Consider the following 20474-nt stretch of genomic DNA (forward strand, 5'->3'; position numbering starts at 1 on the left):
TAAAAATCAACCCTTAACATTTACACATCATGTAATTTGGTCTATTTTTTGTGTTAATTATAAAAAATGCTAAAATATGAAAATTAGTATCTTAGATGTTTGGGTGTTACTATTTTTGTATATTTTTTATCAAATTTAATTAATAAAATTATTATTTTTAGCTTTTAGGTGAAAATGTTATAAAAAATTAAATTACAAAAAAAAATTAAATTATACAATATATAAATGTTGAGGGTTAAATTTTTAGAATTAAGGTTAAATTGACACAATGCATAAATGTTAAAAGTTAAAGTTACAATTATGACATATTTAAAAGTTAACACATCATCAATTTAATGATTGGTAATAAAAAAAGAAAATTAAATAGTTGAACGATTATTTTGTAACTTTTCATAATAATGTAATCGGAAAATAACTTACTAATAATTAGTTAACTACTAATATAATTTATATCCGACAAAAGAAAATGGTGAATTTTGGATTATTAGTAAAGCCAATTTTTCGTCGGCTGATAGGCTTGAATGATTTGAACCGAATTTCAACATAGTAAATTTCAATTTGAATCACTTGAATTAAAATTTTAATAATAAAATTAATACTTTTATTTAAATTTAAATGAAAATATAAATCTAAACTACTAAAATATATTATTGAAATTAATTAATAAACGATATTAAAATAAGAAAAATATTAAAATAAAATAAAATTTTAATTGAGTGACAAATTTAATATTTTACTAACATAATTAGCGTGAATTTAAATCCCATCATATCTAGATTTTTATTTTTTAAATTAAAAAATTAGAATATCTTCAAATAGTATAAGTTATTGTAAATATAAAAGATATTTTAATAATTTTATTAACCGAATTGATACTCGGTTAACTCATGACACTAATTTAATTAAAGAATTAAATAATAATATAGATAGATACATAAATATTTTTAATATTTCATTAATTTTTTTTAGAAAGTAAACTGTTACTCCAACTTGTTGCTTGGGCAAAGCTCAATTTGGGCTTAGTGATCCAAAGAGATTTCAAATTATTTAACACAGAAGCAAAAGCCCAATCTTAAATCAAAACTCAAAAATCGCCCTAAGCCGCCACCTTTTTCAGCTACCGGCGGTTGCTCCTTCTCTCTTTGCCTTTCTCCATTGTTTCTCCATAGCTGCTATCTTGTAAGTCTCATATCTGCTGTTTTTCTTTTTGTTTGAAAATTATGGTGTTTTAGGCTTAATAGAACAACAAATGAAGCTCTTTGCGAAAGAACTTAAACCTCCTTTTAAACAATCATTGTTTCTATCTTTCCTCTTAGTTTATCTTTGGTTCTTTTGTTTACCCTTTTTTAAGCTTATTTAGTTACGTTAACTATGAGAAACTCTTGTTGAAAATTTAGTTTGAAAAAGCACCATTGGGGGGGGGGGGGTTAAAAAATCTTAATTTTAATTCATGAATTGGCTTTTTCGGTTAAGCTCTTGTTTGGGCTTTCCTTATGTTTCTCTTTGGTTGTGTCTTCAGCTAAAGCTTTTTTATTCTGGGTTTTCTTTATTTTGAGCTTTGAATTTAGAAACTTGTGTTTTTGCTTAATTGCTTATGCTAACGTAGTTTACCTTCTGATTTTTTCAGGATATGGGATCCTTGAATATTAGAGATGTCTTGACAGCATTTAGTCCTTCTTTGGACTACTTTGCTATTAGTTCTGGAGATGGTCGTATTAAGGTAGCTAAAGTCATTTCAAGTTTGCAATTGATTGATGACGATTTTGAGAACTAGTAGTGGTTGCAGCAGTTTATGGTTCAATGTGTATAAGGATGCATGTTTTTCTAAAAGAAATATTTTTATATCTTCTGTTAGATTTGGGACACTTTGAAGGGTCAAATTCAAACTGAATTTGCGGACATTGTATCAAGTGAGGCAACAAACATATATGCTAAGGCAGAAAGAGGGCATCTTTCAATTGATTACAAATGTATGAAGTGGTTGTCTTTTGACAAAAAGGTTTGTCATTTTGTATGTTAATAAAATGATTTTGCGGAATTAAGATGATGGGCCTTTTCTTCAATGATGAACTAACTTTTGGACCACAAACTGTTAAATTTGCAGAAGAAAAGGAAACTTGGAAGTTCTTTGCTCATATTGGGAACAGGAAGTGGTGATGTCTTAGCACTCGATGTGTCTGCTGGTCAGCTGAAGTGGAAAGTTAGTGATTGCCATCCCGGGTACGCACTTCTTGTTGGATTCATTTTTAATCCCCTAATTTACCTTTGAAACCTAATGCATATATTTATGTTAATGCAATTATCAGAATGGAAGTGGAAACTCAGGACAAAGTAAAGTCATTACAAATAATAAATGAAATTCTATTACTACTGTACACAAATATAAATTATGTCTGAATTTTCACCTTCCTTGATGAGATCCCAGGAATTTATGCAATTTATATCTCAGTTCTTTAGATATTCATTTTGGGTTCTCGCAGAACGACAGAAAATTCTGATTGTATTATAATGAGCTCATGATGATTTTGGACGGATGCATTAGCCATTAAGTTCGGATATTGATTAGTATTGTTGTCTCTGCTCATTTTGTCTCCTAATGACTTACAGGGGTGTCAGTGCCATTGCATTTGCTACAAATGGCTCTTGCATTTATAGTTCTGGGGCTGATGGGATGATTTGCAAAATCGATTCATTGACTGGAAATCTATTAGGGAAGTTCAGAGCTTCTACGAAGTCAATATCCTGTATGGCTGTCTCATGCGGTAGGTGTTTCTGCTTTTGACTTCTACTCTATGAGATACTTATGCTGAATCCATCATCTCAAGATGGACTTTATCTTTGATGATGGTATTTGTTTTACCAGGCATTTATGGTTTAGTATACCAGACATATATCACCAATTTAGTGGTTGAAGAACAATAGTGGGACTCTGCCACATGAAATCAACTTTATCGCATATTCCTAAACATCAAATGTGATAAAACATATGAGATGGCATATAGGAGCTTCCCTTGCTTGTGTTAGATTGAAAGCATTCTTTTTCCAGGTTTTGCTGTTTGTTTCTTGTTGCTGATGTTATAACTTGGATTCGGACCCTTCTTTTAGATGGAAAGACGCTAGTCAGAGCAGCTGGGCAGTTGAAGTCTTTTGATTGTTCTAATCACAAAAAGATACAGAAGTTTACTGGACATCCTGTAAGTGTTTTCAAGTTATGCGCCTTTTGCAATCATAACATTGTCTAATTAAGTGGACATGTATTTTGAAACTTGTAATATTGTTCCCTTTGCCATTAGTTAATCAGTTGTTTTCAATAAATTCATAGGGATCTGTTCGGTGCATGATATTTACCGAAGATGGAAAATTTATCCTATCATCTGCTGCTGCTGAAAGATATATTGCTGTATGGAGAACAGATGGAGGCAAAAAGCAGTCCGCTAGTTGTGTTTTAGCAATGGAGCACCCTGCTGTCTTTGTAGATAGCAAATGTGTTAATGGTGATATCTATGTTCTTGCGATTTCGGAAACTGGTGTTTGTTATTTTTGGTATGGTCAGGATGTTGAGGCACTGTGCAATGCCAAGCCCACGAAGCTTTCAATATCTTTAGAAGATGGTTTGTCTAAACCTCACAAAGGTGCATTACCTAAGATATTCGCTGCAAAATTGCAAGGCGTTGCCAAGCAAGCATCTGTGCATGCATTTCTTGCCCATGGTTTGTTGGTAAAGCCATTGTTTCAGAAAATGGTCGTGCAGTATGGTGCAGACATGTTATTGAGTAGCTCTCAGGATGGAGTCCTTTTACCAAGGAGTCAATCCCTTAACAAATCAAAGAAAGGGCTCGATTCACAGAATAGAGGTACATGTGATCGTAATTTGTAATTATGCCGGAATAGTAACTTCAGTATCATTGGCAATAGCTACACGTGTTAGTTTCAATGCATTGTGAGCCCCACTTTCTTGGAGGTCCCCTCGATACAAAAATTTTGGACCTATATGTTTGTTCTTGATTTCTTGGATTCATCAAGTTGAACATTACAGTTATTCATATTATTATTTGTTGGGTGTGCAAAAAAAGTAATGCTCTTTTACCTGGTTGGCTATTTTAATGTAGTCTTCAATTCCCAAAATGACTGCTATTTATCTTTTATTGCTGTTCAGTTCTTAATTTGTTTTTAACTTTTTGCAGTCCTAGACTTCTAATTCTAGTTTCTTGTCAGTATTTAGGATTATATATGTTGTCTTTGTTCAATTTTGCATGATAGCTAATTTCTTATTATGTAAACAGTAATTGCATTGGATCGTGCAAATGCCGAGGATGCCGCACTTCCAATCCCGAAGATTTTTTATCTTCACGAGGAAAAAGAGGATAGACATAGAAGTTTGAGTGTTGGTACTGACGATGTGATGACTGATTCCATTGACCACGGGAGCCAACCAAAATTTGTGGATGGAAAAGGTAAATGTAGCTTTCAAATATTTAGGTGTTCAGAGCATAATCATTAACTTTATTAGCTTCCAATTTTGTCAGTCTGCCTTGGTTAATAGTTCTTCTAAAATGCTTGTGAATCCCATCAAAGTGGTTGCTATTGCAACTCGAGTATACCGGGCTTCCTTTAATCTTGTGTGCCATAAGCTGGAAAATAAATGCTCTCTCAACAGTTCAAGAATAGAACCATTGCTTCCACCGATGAATAACAAATTGAAACAAGGACTGGATGGAAGCAATATGAATCTTTCTTGTTAGATTTCTTGATGTTATTCGTATATTTTGTTTCCAATATTAGTGCCACTACTGATTTTTTATTGGTTATTTTGGCTTATGCAGATGCTTCAATAAAATTAGATGCCGATTCGAAAGCACTTTGCATGGAGGATCAGTTAAGATCACTAGGAATACTTGATACATGTAACTCTGATTCTATCGTATTTGATGGTATTAATCTTGAAGCTAATTTGCCACCAAAGAAGGTTCGTTTTTTGTTGATCGAGAACACAAAATCTAATATTTTAAGATTCCAAATATCTTGATTTTATTTGTAAGATTTAATTTCTTTTATTTAGCTAATTTTTGTATTACATTATCAGATGAGAGCAGCTATTTCTTCTATGGAGCCTGGTGACGCTCATAAGTTGCTTGAAGACTTGGTGAAATTGTGGCAATCAAGGTTTGCTTAAGTTTCCATTACTTGCATTCTCTGCCTTAACATTTTGTATACCAATAAATTATGCTACTTGGACTTGAGTGTGAATGTCAGCCACATACCCATTTTTGACATTTACCCGTGTCCAGGTAACATGGTGCTCGAGTGAGTTTTTGTTCTCAATTTAAAGCTCATTTCATTTTGTCTAACAATACTGCATTTCTTTTGGCATGAAAATAGCTACAAACATGATATGCTTGAAAATTCTTTCTTTTATTGTTTTCTACAGGTCTTGTAGTGGAAAGTATGTTCTTCCGTGGATATATAGTTTATTGCTGACTCACGGTCATCTTATGTCTCAAGAATCCATAACCCAGATGCTTAATTCCTTATTGAAGGTAAATGTTGTGGACGGAAAAATTAGTACCCTTTGTTTCTACTAGCAAGCATTCTGTCATGACTGGGTTCCAGGACATCCCTGCCCTGTCACCCTATGCATCCGGATATGACCGTCACCCACGTGCAATTTTACTTCAAAGGTAGTGCCCCCTTTGGGGACCCATCAGCCTCTCAAGGATTTTTCCTACACGTGTGCGCCTCCTTTGGTTCAGACAAAGGTACTTGTGTTGCAAAAAGAACCGTCTTATACAGATCCTTGAGGGGCCGGTAGGTGCTCAAAGAGGACAATGGTTTTTATTTAAGCACACTAAGGGGCGGAATTCATACCCCAGTGTGTAGTGCAACATGGAAGAGATATTTAGGAACCCAATCATTACACATTTGCCTTCCTGATTTCTCTCTTCCTGAACAAAATTACCCTTTTGTGATTAAAGAAATGATATCAATAATGTAATTGTACTTAATATTCATGATGTCCCTTTTTCCCAGAATACCAAATCAAGAGGGTTGGCCCTTCAGCCTTTGCTACAATTATCTGGGCGGTTACAGCTAGTAACAACACAGGTTGGTAACCTAATGTCACAACTTAAATTAAATATTTATTCTGTTTGATTGTATTTCTTATGTTCTTGAAACAGATTGACAAGGCGGCTCAGAGCAGAAGTCAATACTCCACAAGTGATCACAAAATGGATGAAAGTGAAGATGATGATGATGATGATGATGATGACGACGATGTAGATGATGTTCTTTATGGGGAAGAAGATGAATCCCAAATAAGTAGTGATGATGATAATTAACTGCCTTCAGTGCAAGAGGTAATACTAAAACCATGTTTTGTTATTAATCTACGGGAATGAATTTGATTGTTGATGATATTCTCATTTTGTGGTGGACAATTCTGTTAGTCTCGAGTCAGGTCGCTTTAGGTTGTCAAGATTGCCATAAAGCTGCTAGTAAAAATTGACTTATTCAGTGGTTGAAAATCTGTTGGACCTAATAGGTTAAACTCGTGATTCGGGTAGTTGATACTTTTTAGTTTTCTGGTCAGTGTTCTGCTAGTAAAAATTGACTTATTCAGTGGTTGAAAATCTGTTGGACCTAATAGGTAAAACTCGTGATTGAGGTAGTTGATACTTTTTAGTTTTCTGGTCAGTGTTGCAAATCTGATCAAACTGGTTTATTTTGTTGAAAATTTTGTCTAATAGGAAAACTTGTGATTTAGGCTGTTGATACTTTTAGGCTTGTGGTCATTGTGGTCCAGTTTGGTATATGTTAGAGTACTAGTGAAAACTGGTTGAACCAGTAAAAACCAGCTTTAAGCTTATTTAAAAAAATTTAAGAACCAACTAGTGGTTGGAAAACGTGGAATGACCTTTTTCCATAGGTATTTGGATCAAATTTGAATCCTTGAGTCGTCATTAACTCATTGTTGGGGGATTTAGTTGAATAACGAGGACTCTTGTGTTTATAGAAAAAGGTTTGAAAAATTGTATTTTTTGTAATGGGATCTCAACCTTTAATCCAATTAGCTAATTGTATACTGTTATCAAGTATTTACTATTTACTACCTCTAGTATCGAATTTTTAAATAAACCATCTGATTCAATCGGTCAACTGGCCGGACCGGTGAAACTAATGATTCGGAAGTCTAACCAGTTTATCCTTTAGTCCAGCCTTTTAAACCATTACAGTTCTTTGCCAGTGTATACCTTCTAGGGGTTTTCTTTTAATTAATAATTAATTGTTATTGTTGTGTATCCATTGCAGATCCAAAGTTGGAGAATTGTGTGTTTTCAACCAAAAGGGGGGCATTGTCCAAATTATTTTGTGCTGCTGCCTACTCTTAAGATGTTTACATGGTCTAGTTTTTCATAGTTGTCCACAATTTTGTCCCTCCCATTTGTTTACCATGTTACCCGCGCTTGGGGTGAGTTATGGATGCCGATGCAGGTTTTTTTTTTTTTTAAGCTTTTGAAAGATGTAACTTTAAACTTGGATACCCAATTTGAGTTCGAATCTATATGTTTAAATCCTGAATCTTGATTCCATAAAAAGTTAGATATATTATTGAAATATTTGTTGAATATGAGTATGACTTGAATTAAACTTCTAGCAATACGAAACGAAAGTTCTTAATTTAGGACATCAATATGAGGATTGAAATATCGAATTAAGTGCTGGCTAACTGTATTATTACTTTTCTTTTTTAAAATAAGGATATGAGAACATAATTATTACTTTGCTCCAAAGCAATGGCTAGAAACACATGGAACAGGTTACTGTCATGGACCGCATGACTTTCTCCACAAATTCGAGTGGCCTTGGTTATGAAGGTGAAAATAGAAAAACTATTTAAGTGACTATTCGAGGGCCAATACGTTAGATTAGTACCTATCAATGAATAGAAAAACATACTTTATATCCAAATTGGTAAGAACTGTTTAAATTTTAATTAATGAATTCGTGACATCTAAAACTGTTTCGTAAAAAGAAAATTTGAACCGTAAAAAAGAGAAAGTTCAGTGAACAGAGAGTCATATAACATTGATTTTAATAATTTACAATTTTGAATGAAAATTTTTGAATAATTTAATGATCAAATTGTAATTTTTTTAATTAAATAACTAAAACGAAAGCTTATGATTAAAGTTGATTGTAATGCAACTCTCAATTGCTTGTTAACACTTTATCCATCCGGTCCGATAAATTTGGTTTCAGCCGGACAAATATAATTAAATCCAAGCTGGCAAACAATCAATATAATAAGAACCTTTTTTTAAAATAACTTTCGAATAAATAGCATATCAACTAACAAGTAGTTCAAAAACCTGTTGATTCATGATGTTCTAGTGAAGTAACTTTAGAGAGAAAAAAACCCTATTCTCTGACCAGAAAAATTGTGCATTGGCTAATGCTTGAACAGGTTAACTGTTTTCTTGTGAAGCCGGTTTAATTCGTCGGTAAACTGCTTGAAAAGTCTGCCCGCCATTCCGAGCTACCTTTTGTCCTTCTTCAGTCGCAGTACTCAACAGTTTTACAACAGGATCAGCATCGAGCTCCGTCTCTGAGAGGGGTTCGAACATCAGATGATTTTGCAAACAAGATTTCATCCATTCTCCAAGTTCTTCCACATCTGTAATTGTGTATATAATCCCACCAACTTTAAGAACATAAGCATACTCATCTAACAAGTGAGGACTGATTACCCTACGTCGATGGTTTTTCTCTTTGAAGTGCGGATCTGGGAACAAGAAAAACATCTTCGACAGCTGCCATTTCTCGAAGTAATTCGGGATGTATTTCATTGAATTAGTTCGAACAACGGAAACATTCTGGTATTGACCGGGATTTGCCACCCTTAAACCTAAAATCCTTTCCTTCACATACTCTGTAACTTTATCCCTAAGCTCCATCCCAATCATTAGTGTTTCAGGGAAAAGAGTTGAAAGACTAATTAGAAGCCCACCAAAACCACAACCAATATCCGCAAACTCAATCTTTTTGGAACCATCAGAACGATCGGATGAGGGGAATAATTGAGGGTAATGAAGTGAGTAGTCAACATGGCTAGGGGAAAGCGGAACCGGGAAGTGCGAGTCACTTAGAGGATTGCTGTGTGCTCGTGCTCGATAGAATCTCTTCCGAGGCAAGCCAGTTGACTTGTTTATAGTCGGGTTTGCCTTGTTTTGCAACATAATTTCCCTTTGCAAGCTCTGCAACAAGTTAAAAATTCAGAAAAACATAAGCGAGAAACTAAAAACAAACATTCAAATAAAAAGAATGATAGCAAATCGATTCTTCCTGAAGCCATTCACCATCAAACAGAAAGTTAGAAATATATAAAGTAAAAGACTATGTTAATCCGACTCTTCATTTTTTTTTTCCTTGAAGTACTAACATCTGATATCCACGTCTAACTTATATCTAGTAACCCTTCAAATACATGAAAATCTTGATAAAAATTGAACATACTTGTGTTCGATATTCACACCCGAGTCCAAGTAACATAGGTAAAAACAACACAAATTTTATATCCTTAAATCCAAACAATAGGAACCTTAAACCCTATTTCAAAAAACCTACTTAAACATACAAAACCAAAATCCCTAACCCAGTAATGATAATTCATAATCAGATAAAAAAAACCTTTGCTAAGGTCAAAACCCAACTAGCATCATGTTGGCCTTAGGTAGTACATTGTTCCGACATAGTCATGTCAGACATGAAAATGAGTGAGAGTAAAGCAATCAAATGCTGGGTTTTTATGTTATTAATCCCAATAGAAGAAAAGCTTGAGCATAGGCATTTCATAGACTTTCAAGTTTTCTCAACAACCAAACAGGGAATAAATCAAAAACACTTATGAAAATGAGAACTGTCTCAGGAGATATGCAAATTACTAGTTAAACATCAAACAAACAAAAGAAACCCAAATCAATAAATCCAAAATTATATTGAAAACTAAATTATTTCAATGGAATTACCGGAATCAGAGAAGCAAGAAAACAAAAATCTTTGGCTTCTTCGTGTAGGGCGGCGCTGTGTTTCAATGGGGTTTGTTTCGCCTTGTTCTGTTTCAAACTCTTTTAAGTTTCATAGATGATCGAAACGCTGTCGTTTCAAGTAATGTTATGGCATGGGGGGCTTAACACCTCTTTTGCCCCCTGGACTATAGCTAAATTATCACTTTGATCCCTGTACTTTTTATAGGCGTATACTTTTTGGACAGAATCTATCAAATTTGGCTCAACCTCATTAGAAGCCTAGTCTTAGCCTTGTCAAGTGCTATGTCACATAAAGTGGGCATATGCAATTCCCAAAAGATTTATAGGGAAGAACACTCATCATCACCTTCTCAAGCTTAACGTCGCTCCACCTTATCTCCTCAGTTGGCTCCAATAACCATTTTACCATCTGAACATGTGGAGTAGAATACTTAATGATTGAGGTCCACATCAAGTCATCCTTCCTTTATAAAATACCTTTCTCCAACATCAAAGTAGGCGATTCTCCTAACTTCTCTATATCCTAAACTTCTATCATCAACGATTCTCTGCATCATATGTAACGTGACTATATAGCTTAACTATTATGGCAATATTAAATAACTTATGGAGCTTGATTAATTTGTTTAAATAAAATTTTAATTTTTATTACATTTAAACAAGCACTTAACTTTATCCAATTAAGCCATCCTGTCATTATGTAGAAGTAGACTATTGTTTGTTATTTTGTGTGAAACTGAAATTGTTGTCCTTTTTTTTCATAATTTCCTTTAGATTTTGTCTGTAAAACATTATTTTTCAATTGAAATTAAAATAACTAAAAATAATAATAAAGAACCATTTAAAATATAAAAGAAAAATAAGAGGAAAAGAAATTAAAAAGAGACTAAACGTAATAAATTGCAAATTAATGCGTTGTTTGTTTATTTAGTGCATTATTATTATACTTCCTTTGCTTATTCAGTGTATTACTATAACAAAAGTTAATTGGTATAACTTCAAAAATATGAGTAAGTCTTTTATCAAAATAACAAGTTATGTAAATAGTTAATAATTACTAAATTGTTAATTTATATATTAAAATGTTTTCAACAAATAATATTCCTACCCAACATGGTTAAGTAATATTAAAATATAAATTTTAACACAAACAATTGATCTTATATAATTGAATAAATTTGAAAAGCTACCAACGATTAAATTTGGAGTGTAATTGCTTGCAATTATACATAAGTAACATGTTTGGATAACCGTTATAATCGGTGAGTCTCATGAATTGAATGTAATTGAAGCACCCAATTACACCTCTAACTCTTAAGGAGAGATTGAAAATTATGATAACTACACATATATTTACAAGCAATTGTTGATTATATTATGCCTTTTAAACACACATACATTATTTAAGTTTAAGAAATTATTTTTACACAAATTTATCAAAAAATTTATATAATAATAAAATTTTAATTTTAATGCATATATTTTACTTTTTAAAATGTAATTTTATATTTATTATTGGATCAAAATGTGTTACTATTGGACACATCATGTCCGATATTTCACCATATATTCTATATTATTCTTGCAACCACACATATCTGAACACCCTATTATAAATGCTATAAAAACTTTTTATTAAAGATATATTGTAATACTCGAAAATTACTATAGTAAGAAAGTAAGATAATATTCCCGATACAAGTAAAATAAGGAAATAAAGTGATAAAAGGGTAATTTTGAGTTATGTCAACATTAAGAAGTAAATTATGACATATTAATTCAAGAAAGGATTAAATTGTAAAAGTGAGAAAAGCTTTGTTGCCCAAGGGTAAATACTCAAAATTTGAGGGGTTAAAGTGCAAATAAGAAAAAAGTTGAAGGACCAATAGTGAAAATATTTTAAGGTTGGAATAATCTAGAAACTAAGAAAAATGGATGAATTAGGACCAAATTGAATAGGTGAAGAATTATGAGGGACTAAATCGTAATTTTATCAAACTAAGTAATGACTCAAGGATGAAATTTTAAAAGATCATGAAAGGTAAAATGATCATTTAGAAGAGAGAGAAATCTAGAAGATAATGATGATGTTGGAGATATTTTAGATTAATTAAATAAATATTAGTTTATTAATATTTTAATTTGATTTTAAATGATATTATATTATTTTATTATTTTATTATTTAGTATATATAAGTGGAAAGAAAGATGAAAAGGAACCAACCCACCATCTTTTCCATGCAATTCACGTTAGAAGAGAAGAGAAGAAAGAAAGTTTTGCTTTCTTTACAATTTGGTCCTTCCACTAAAAAAATTCACCATTTTCAATTAGAAATCAAAAGAATTTCCATAGCCATCAAGAGAGAAAGATAACAAGGAGACTATGGGGAGCTAGAATATCAAGTTGGATTCAAGAAATTGAAGCTAGAGGAGAGAGAAAATCAAGTTAAAGGTTGAAATCAATAGGACAAGGTAAGAACATTGAGATTTCAATAGATTTTTAAGTTTGATATTATTGAAATAGCATGAAAAAGATGTTATAGTAGAGTTTTCTTATATAAATTCTTATGTTCTTGATATATTAGTGAAGAGAAATAAGTGAAAGTGATGGGAAATATTATAGAGAAAGGGAATAAGGAAGTTATAAACTTAGTAATTAACATTTTGCACTAAAACAGTTTTGGACAGCAGCAGTAGGTTAACTTTGAAAAATCACCATAAATTGTAGAAATAAATTTAGAGGATGGAAAAATATGTAATTAAATCTTACTGAGTCTAGTTTCTCATAGTAGAAATGGTGTAAGTAATGGAATTGTAAATCATGAGATATAATAGATTTTGTGAGACAAGATCAGAATGATTTCGGGTTCCCTGTTCTGACTTTTGAAAATAATAAAAATTGTAAAAAAATAATTATGGGTTATAATTTATATTTTTAAAATCATTAAAGAGTCTATTTTCAATAGAAACAAAAGGGGATATCATACGAATTATGTACAAGGAGATAATTAAGTTTTAGTGAAGAAGGGTCGGAACTGTCAGACAGTAGAACAGAGGTGACTTTAAAGAATAAACTGTACTTATTGGCTAAACCAAAAATTCTAAAACTTTTATGGTAAGAAGATATGTGAGTCTAGTTTCAGGGAAAATTAGCGGATCCTAATTTGGAGTTCTGTAGCTCAAGATAAAAATGATTTAGTGGCTATGACTCAAATGGACAGTTTTGAATAAATTTACAAGTAAATAGTAAAATCATAGATAATATTACTTATAAGCATATTATATAAATTAAGGATGTGGAATGGAGAGGAGGAGGAGGAAAATATATATATATATATATATATATATATATATATATATATGAATATTCAGCTAGCATGGATAATTTGCACGTTTTAGGCTCGGGGATTAAATTGAATAAAAGTAAAACTTTAAGGGTAAATTTGTAAAATGTCAAAAGTGACCAAATTGCATGAAATGAATTGTTTTATTATTTAAATTAGTAAATTGAATAAAATATTAATTTAGATCAAGATTGGGTGGAAATTTGAGAAAATAGAAAATTTCTAAAATGCCCTCAATTTTGGTATTTCTGCAATTTAGCCTGGTAAGTTCGTATGAACTATATTCTGTATAATTTTAATTGAAGTGAATGCTATTTGGTAATGAATATTATATATGTGTGTGTGTGTTTTATTATTGGAATTGAATTATTATTGGTAATATGTATAATTATTTGATGCATTGAAATGATTATCGGAAGCTTGATTGAGTTGAAAGCTTGTTGGAGATATATCACATTATCCATTGATTCTATCGATAATTTTGGATGATTTGATTCTGGTTATAATGGCATGTACAAGTGAAATTGGTAATGTTTTGATTTTGATTGGTTAAAAATATGAATGCTTGATGAAAAGAAAAGTCGAAAATTAATTAATAAACTCGTAATGTTCTATAACTCTATTTTAGCGATAGATACAGGTTAGGGTGTTACATATATTATAAATTTTATATCATTTTTGACCAATTTGCTTGGAATAATAATCAAAATATTATAAAAATAAGTTATATAGTTGGGACTCTAGTATAAATCAACTCGAAATTAGGTAAATAAAAGCTATTATAATTGAAAACTACAAAGTCGATTTTTGCCTTAAGAAACGGTGTTTGGGAAAATTTCTAAAATAAGTTAAAATTGCATTTGGTAGTTTTCAAATTTGATTAAGTATATACAAAAGTACAATTTAATTTGAGAGAATAAAATTAAACACAATTACTAAAAATGATTTGTGAGCTTTTTAATCTAAGACATAAGCTTCGAACATTTATTATTCTTAAAAAAAAACCACCAACTCAATATAGTCAAATAATTTCAATAATACAAATTTAAATTTGATTAGTGAATTGGTTAAATACCAACATATTAATAATTACATGTTAAATGTTAGAAAAGAATAACTCAACAATATAAAATGTTTGAACAATTAGATAAAATTGCATAAGACATTTATTTTTCTTGTCATTTTTTTGTAATCACATTGTTGACTACTTTCTTGAACTAATATATTACATAAAATGATTTAACTTTAATTTTAATTCTATTACTTATTTATGGTAATTAATATTTTTACAAAATTTTAGATTATGTAGCTATATAATTATAATTTGTACTATCAAAGACATAATGAATTACAATGTTATTACACTATGTCAACCAAACAAATTTAAGAAATTTCAATTCTTGGTAATTACAAGTGGGTATAATTACTACCTTAATAATTACATTTTCATCCAATTATTCCACTATCCAAACAAACCCTAAAATTTATTTTATTTGAATATCAATTAAAGTTTAAATGCTTATTTGAAGCCAATTAAAGTATAAATGTATAATTGGTAGTAATAAAAGTATAAGGATTTGTTTGGATAAAGTAACCAAGTTCAAGATTTATTCAATATATTAGGCAAAATTTTATTAGATGTCAGTTGATGTCCAAAAGTTTCCCTCAAACAGCTGGTTCATGACTCTACTTCTATACTCAGTAGAAGAATGACATCAGTGTTTCAACACCCACAAAATTTTCTCTTCAAGAAAATGGGTAAAGATGCAAGAAAAGCAGGCAGCCGACCCACAAAGCAATTAATTGATAAATGAGCAAGCTTTATATGTTTGTGTGTGTGTATAAATATAAGGAGAGGGATACATGCATTGCTGAAACATCTACAATGGACATCAGCACAAAGTATTATACACCCCTATAGGGCTTGCAACGAAATCTTAAGATTTATAAAGAAATTCAAAAGAAAGCTTTTATGGCCACAGATTTGAAAAGAATACCACAACAACTAGCTAAGCACATACTACCCTTGAACACAACTATAGCATCTACCAAACAGGCAACTATAGCATCTACCAAACGGCCATAATATATTGAACACAACTATAGCATCTACCAAACGGGCAAACTACCCTTGATTACTATTTCCAACCCAATATTTAGACAGTTGCATGGCAGCTGTCAACTATCAGCATAGGAAATCTTACCAAGTGTATTGGAACAAAGATGATGATAGTGTATGTCATATTTTTCTTATCAAAGTTCTTACAAAAGAATATTTACGTATTCACTTGTCCTTTTCCATGAGAGTACCAAACAGTGTGTCACTCATCATGCTGCACGAAGCATAGTGAATTTCTAGGTCAGCCTCCACAAACACACTGAATAGTTGCCAATTCATGTAGTGCAGAAAGGAGTATATGTTAACTTACAGCTAACAGGAGTTAAATCAACAAAAAAGGATCATTTCTTCGAGTAAGTCTGGTGATCAGGTCCGACATCACGTGAACCAGTATTTATGTAAGGCCCTCGAAAAGTTGCCTGTGGAGGAAGTGGCTTAGATGAATCCACAGGTCTCCTAGATGTCCTGGATGATACAAATCATTATTCAACTTTTTCAAGTCGATAAACATAGCTCTTGACAACACATTGCTGTGGAAAAAGAATTATACTTACGCCATATAAAATGGAAACGCTAAGCCTGCAGCTGCAAAAACTAGTAAGCCGGAAGCAACCATGACATTCCGTGCTCGTGTCATTGTGATTCTAAACCAACCTCAACAATGAAAGATCTCTACCTAACAAATCAAAGAAATTGTTATTATTTCCATTATCAATATTCTACATGTTAATCCATGCATTTTTACAACAAATAAAATAAATAGTATTCTAGAATAGCAGAATGCAGCTCAAACAAATATAAATCAGAGAATGAGGGTCAAAAAGAGAACTAGAATTGCCCAAGTTCGTTCTTAATAGCAGCTTTCACATCCACCTACCACAACAGGCATGTAAAGCACAAAACTTTCCACTGTCAACATGGGAATTTTTGTTTTTTTTTCTTGCTCGGCCAAAATAAAATTTTTATTAAAAACCCAATAACGCGAGACTAGCCAAAAGGTTAGTACACTATGAGTAGCAGAGAACAAACACCTCTGAAAACATCAACAACAGTGCTACTACAAGAATACAATCACGCATCTTGATCAAAACAGCTAACAACTTGCAGCAAAGACAAACACCTAAACTTACAATAAGAATAATAAAAGAAACACCAACCAAGCACTCATGACACACTAGCCATCAATTCAAAATTGCAGCAAAGAACTTTCTAAGTCACCAAAATTCATTTGCAAAGAGAATTCCCTTAAAAGAGCATCAGCAACAGTTTCCAAATCACTCCTTGAATCGCAATTCATCAGCTTCATGTAACTCCATAACCACCACCAATACCAGCACTCCAAAATAAGTGCTTCTGAATAATAGAAAATGAAAATTAACACGAGGCATAAACCTCAAAACAGGCACCTAAAACACCCACAAATCTCCACAATCAACTGAGAAAAGGAACTCCCTAATGAATGCATATATCAAAATAATCACCAAAACCCCTCTATTGGCCACATAAACCTGTTACTTGATGCGACTAGAGTTCCAAATAGCAAGAACTCCACTTGAATTACCATCAGCAGCAAAGAAACAAAATCAAAATCATCATTGTACCGGATACCTCTTACGTTTCTCACAAGGACAACCTAAAACTTTGTCTCCCGGATGAGAAGCATATCAACACGGTACTTCTGAACAATCATTCAAACCGCCCTCACTTTTAAACCAAACCTAATCCTCTAACAATCTAAGTATAAAATCCTCTTCACTCAAAGAGCCCAACAACAAGCCAAGCACACCACACAAACTGAATCTAGAAATCACTTCAAAGAGACTCAACACCAACGCCAAAAATATAACTCAAGGGGATTCAACACAATCAGAAAATAATGAGAAATTACTTACAATTTTCTTGCTCAATACGCATGAGCTCAGCGATGATTATTTTGTTGCTTCAAGAAGCCTTTAACCCGAGAACTTTACCCATTCGCCAAGCATCTTCAGCTTCTCTACTAAGGACTCTGTTTCTATTCAAAAGGTCCGAATCTATCAAACTCTCATTCGCAATTTTAAACGAATCCAACTCAGCGATAGAAATCTTCTGATTTTTACGATTTTTTACCACCCTTTTTACGATTATTTACAGAAGAAGCATCAGAAATTTTCCGAAACTCGTCTTCAACACATATTCGCAAGGGAATATGACTCATCTTTGTAAACATATAGAAAAACTAAAAAAATTGAGCATAGTCATGTCAGACATGAAAATGAGTGAGAGTAAAGCAATCAAATGCTGGGTTTTCATTTATTAATCCCAATAGAAGAAAAGCATGAATACAGGCATTTCAAAGACTTCCAAGTTTTCTCAACAACCACACAGAGAATAAATCAAAAACACTTAAGAAAATGAGAACTGCCTCAGGAGATATGCAAATTTCTAGTTAAACATCAAATAAACAAAAGAAATCCAAATCAATAAATCCCATAGAAAATTATTTAAAACATTGAAAAGTGAATGATTTCAATGGAATTACCGGAATCAAGAAGCGAGAAAACAAAAATCTTTGGTTTCTTCGTGTGGGGCGGCGCTGTGCGTTTCAATGGGGTTTGCTTGGCCTTGTTCTGTTAGTTTCATAGATGATTGAAACGATATCGTTTTAGATAATGTTGTGGTTCTTTTTTAGGCTTAATACCTCTTTTGACCCCTATAGCTTAATTATCACTTTGGTATCATACTATTTTTTTATTGATTTGACCCTTGTATTTTCATTCTACTAAAAAGAAGTTAAGCCAACCAAACATGTTGCCACATGTCGAAGAAAGAAAAACATTGGTATCACAAAAAATTATTAAAATTCAAAAAAACTTAAAACTTAGAAAATTATTATAAAAACTAAAAGAATTTATAATCTATTTTTGAAAAATTTTAAAATATATTTTTAAAAATTATAAGCATGCAAAACTTCAAAAGAATTAAAAAATTAAAATTCGTTTATTAGACTTTTGGGATTTTATAAAATTTTAGAATTTTGTGAGTTTTTTTTTAACAACTTCATGAAATTTTTGAAAACTTTAAGATTTTTTTATTTTCAATAAATTTTCATTTTTACATGTGGCATATATTTAACTAAAAATATAAATAAGGTAACAGGATTATACAGAATGATAGTACAAGGGCTAAACTAATAAAAAAATTAATACAAATATCAAAGTGATAATTTATAGCATAAGGGCAAAAGAGTTATTAAGTTTTTTGCAAAAATATATTCTATCTTTAGCAACTTAAAAGGCTTTATATTTGACATCTAATTTATACATATATATTTTTTCATTTTAGTACTATTTTTTTGATTTTGGTAACTAAATTATTAATATGTTATAATTTTTAATTAAAAATTTAACTGTGTTAAAAAAATGGCACATTCAAACTACGAAAACGCGACACGGGCTTTTTTCCATGCCATCTACGACATGACCACTAATTAATGATATGACTATTGGCTAACTATTGTTTGATCATTGACCATTTAAATATATATTTTTAAAAAATTTAATTTTAATTTTTTTCGTTTTACATGTTTTTTATTGGGTTTTTTACCCAAATAATATTTTTTTAAAAATACCTAAATGGGTTGTTGCAAGAATTATGTACCAAAATGGTACATTTAAATGGGTGGAGGGTGGTGCATAGGCGGCACCACCTTAATTTTCTGACACAAATCAGCATGAAATAAAATAAATAAAATAATGGTGGAGGCATGTAGATAGGCGGCACCCAAGGTAAAATATGGGCCAAATACGGGTCGTATACGGTAAAAATCAGACTCGAAAATTGACCGCTGCCACGATGGGACAGCGCACACGCCTAGGGAAGAGGCGACACCCAGTGATGGAGGACAAGGCACAAGCGGCACTAGTGACTCCTCTGGCAGAGGCGGCACCACGGTGGCAGGCGTAGGCGATGGGACAACTCATGCGGGTTATTTGTTGTTATTGTGTGTTTGGGGACCTTATAATGGTCCCCAAGGTTAATTTTTGGCCGGTGAGTGAAGGAGAATAAAAGAAGAGAAGAAGACGGAGAAGGAGAAGGAGAGGGCGGGAAGGGAAGGGAAAAAGAAAGAAAAAAAGAGAATGAAAATAGAGAGAGGGAAGGAGAAAGAGAAGGAAAAAATAAATAGAAAAGGAAAGGAGAATTTGTTTTGTTGTTTAGGGAAGATTAGGTGTTTAAGAAAAGGGAATTTCTTTTTGTTATAAATTAATGGATTAATGTTAATTTAATTTGTTATTGTTGTTATTATTGTTGATTTAATTCGGATTTAATTTTTTATTTTATTTTTATAATGTATTATTTGGTTAAAAAGAGCTATTAAGGTATGTTTGTATTTATTTTATATTTTCATTCATTCATAATTTATTTTTAATGTTTATTGAAGTAAAAAGCCTATTTATGTTATGTACAAAAATGTTTTATTTTTTATGTAATTTATTTGTTATGTATGTTTTAGGTTGATTAGATTTATTTTTATGAAATTTATTTGGCATGTTATTTTGATTATTTTAATTTTAATTTTTTTATTTTTATGTAGGTAAAAGATGAGACCATTGATATGGAATTTGGAATTTATGAAATAAATTAGGAATTAATTTATATGTTCTAATTTTTAAGATTTTATAATTGAGAATAAGAGTTTATGTTTTTAAATTTTATTTTTGTTATATATAAATATTATAAATGAAATTTCTTTTGAAGTTTTATGCAAAAAATTATATTTTTTGACAATAATTAAATTGGCATGTTATTATATATATATATATATATATATATATATATATATATATATATTATATTTTAAACCAATACATTTTACTTATTATCATCTTAAAATAATAATAAAAATATTCGCATTTATTATGTACCGTTTATGTTATGTTTTTGTTATATTTTTTATTAGCATGTTATTTTTATTATTTTAATATA

General features: G+C 31.3%; 3 protein-coding genes across 8 annotated transcripts; 1 reads left to right on the top strand and 2 right to left on the bottom strand.

Annotated features, from left to right (window-relative positions):
* The first annotated feature begins 1064 nt into the window (after nt 1-1064).
* LOC105798870 (uncharacterized) lies at nt 1065-7690 on the top strand. Its single transcript, XM_012629092.2, has 14 exons — nt 1065-1179; nt 1628-1720; nt 1856-1999; nt 2105-2220; nt 2608-2762; nt 3106-3194; nt 3323-3854; nt 4284-4454; nt 4824-4966; nt 5084-5163; nt 5429-5537; nt 6028-6102; nt 6177-6356; nt 7309-7690. Exons 2-13 carry the CDS (start codon nt 1631-1633, stop codon nt 6336-6338), a joined length of 1866 nt encoding a protein of 621 aa, XP_012484546.1. The 5' UTR covers nt 1065-1179; nt 1628-1630; the 3' UTR covers nt 6339-6356; nt 7309-7690.
* Nucleotides 7691-8301: 611 nt separating this feature from the next.
* Nucleotides 8302-10184, bottom strand: LOC105798871 (tRNA (guanine-N(7)-)-methyltransferase). Its single transcript, XM_012629094.2, has 2 exons — nt 10026-10184; nt 8302-9254 (listed from the first exon to the last, which is right to left on the bottom strand). Exon 2 carries the CDS (start codon nt 9234-9236, stop codon nt 8466-8468), a length of 771 nt encoding a protein of 256 aa, XP_012484548.1. The 5' UTR covers nt 9237-9254; nt 10026-10184; the 3' UTR covers nt 8302-8465.
* A 5276-nt stretch (nt 10185-15460) lies between these two features.
* LOC105798873 (uncharacterized) lies at nt 15461-18170 on the bottom strand. Of its 6 annotated transcripts, none has more exons than XM_052620513.1 (5): nt 18031-18169; nt 17402-17523; nt 16064-16181; nt 15820-15974; nt 15461-15723 (listed from the first exon to the last, which is right to left on the bottom strand). In XM_052620513.1, exons 3-4 carry the CDS (start codon nt 16144-16146, stop codon nt 15851-15853), a joined length of 207 nt encoding a protein of 68 aa, XP_052476473.1. In that variant the 5' UTR covers nt 16147-16181; nt 17402-17523; nt 18031-18169; the 3' UTR covers nt 15461-15723; nt 15820-15850. The 6 variants fall into 6 exon arrangements, with proteins under 6 accessions (XP_052476473.1, XP_012484550.1, XP_012484554.1 ...); XM_012629096.2 differs by having other exon boundaries at nt 16064-16185; XM_012629100.2 differs by having other exon boundaries at nt 17402-17517; nt 18031-18168.
* Between the last annotated feature and the right edge of the window lie 2304 nt (nt 18171-20474).

This window comes from Gossypium raimondii, chromosome 9 (assembly GCF_025698545.1).
Source record: "Gossypium raimondii isolate GPD5lz chromosome 9, ASM2569854v1, whole genome shotgun sequence".
Taxonomy (NCBI): Eukaryota; Viridiplantae; Streptophyta; class Magnoliopsida; order Malvales; family Malvaceae; genus Gossypium; species Gossypium raimondii.

Coding starts and splice junctions, on each gene's coding strand:
- LOC105798873 (XM_012629099.2), bottom strand. CDS start 16,146: ATGACACGAGCACGGAATGTCATGGTTGCTTCCGGCTTACTAGTTTTT. Junction 15,975..16,063: donor GCGTTTCCATTTTATATGGC/GTAAGTATAATT, acceptor TGTATCATCCAG/GACATCTAGGAGACCTGTGG.
- LOC105798870 (XM_012629092.2), top strand. CDS start 1,631: ATGGGATCCTTGAATATTAGAGATGTCTTGACAGCATTTAGTCCTTCT. Junction 4,455..4,823: donor AAAATTTGTGGATGGAAAAG/GTAAATGTAGCT, acceptor TGGCTTATGCAG/ATGCTTCAATAAAATTAGAT. Junction 6,103..6,176: donor TACAGCTAGTAACAACACAG/GTTGGTAACCTA, acceptor TTCTTGAAACAG/ATTGACAAGGCGGCTCAGAG.
- LOC105798871 (XM_012629094.2), bottom strand. CDS start 9,236: ATGTTGCAAAACAAGGCAAACCCGACTATAAACAAGTCAACTGGCTTG.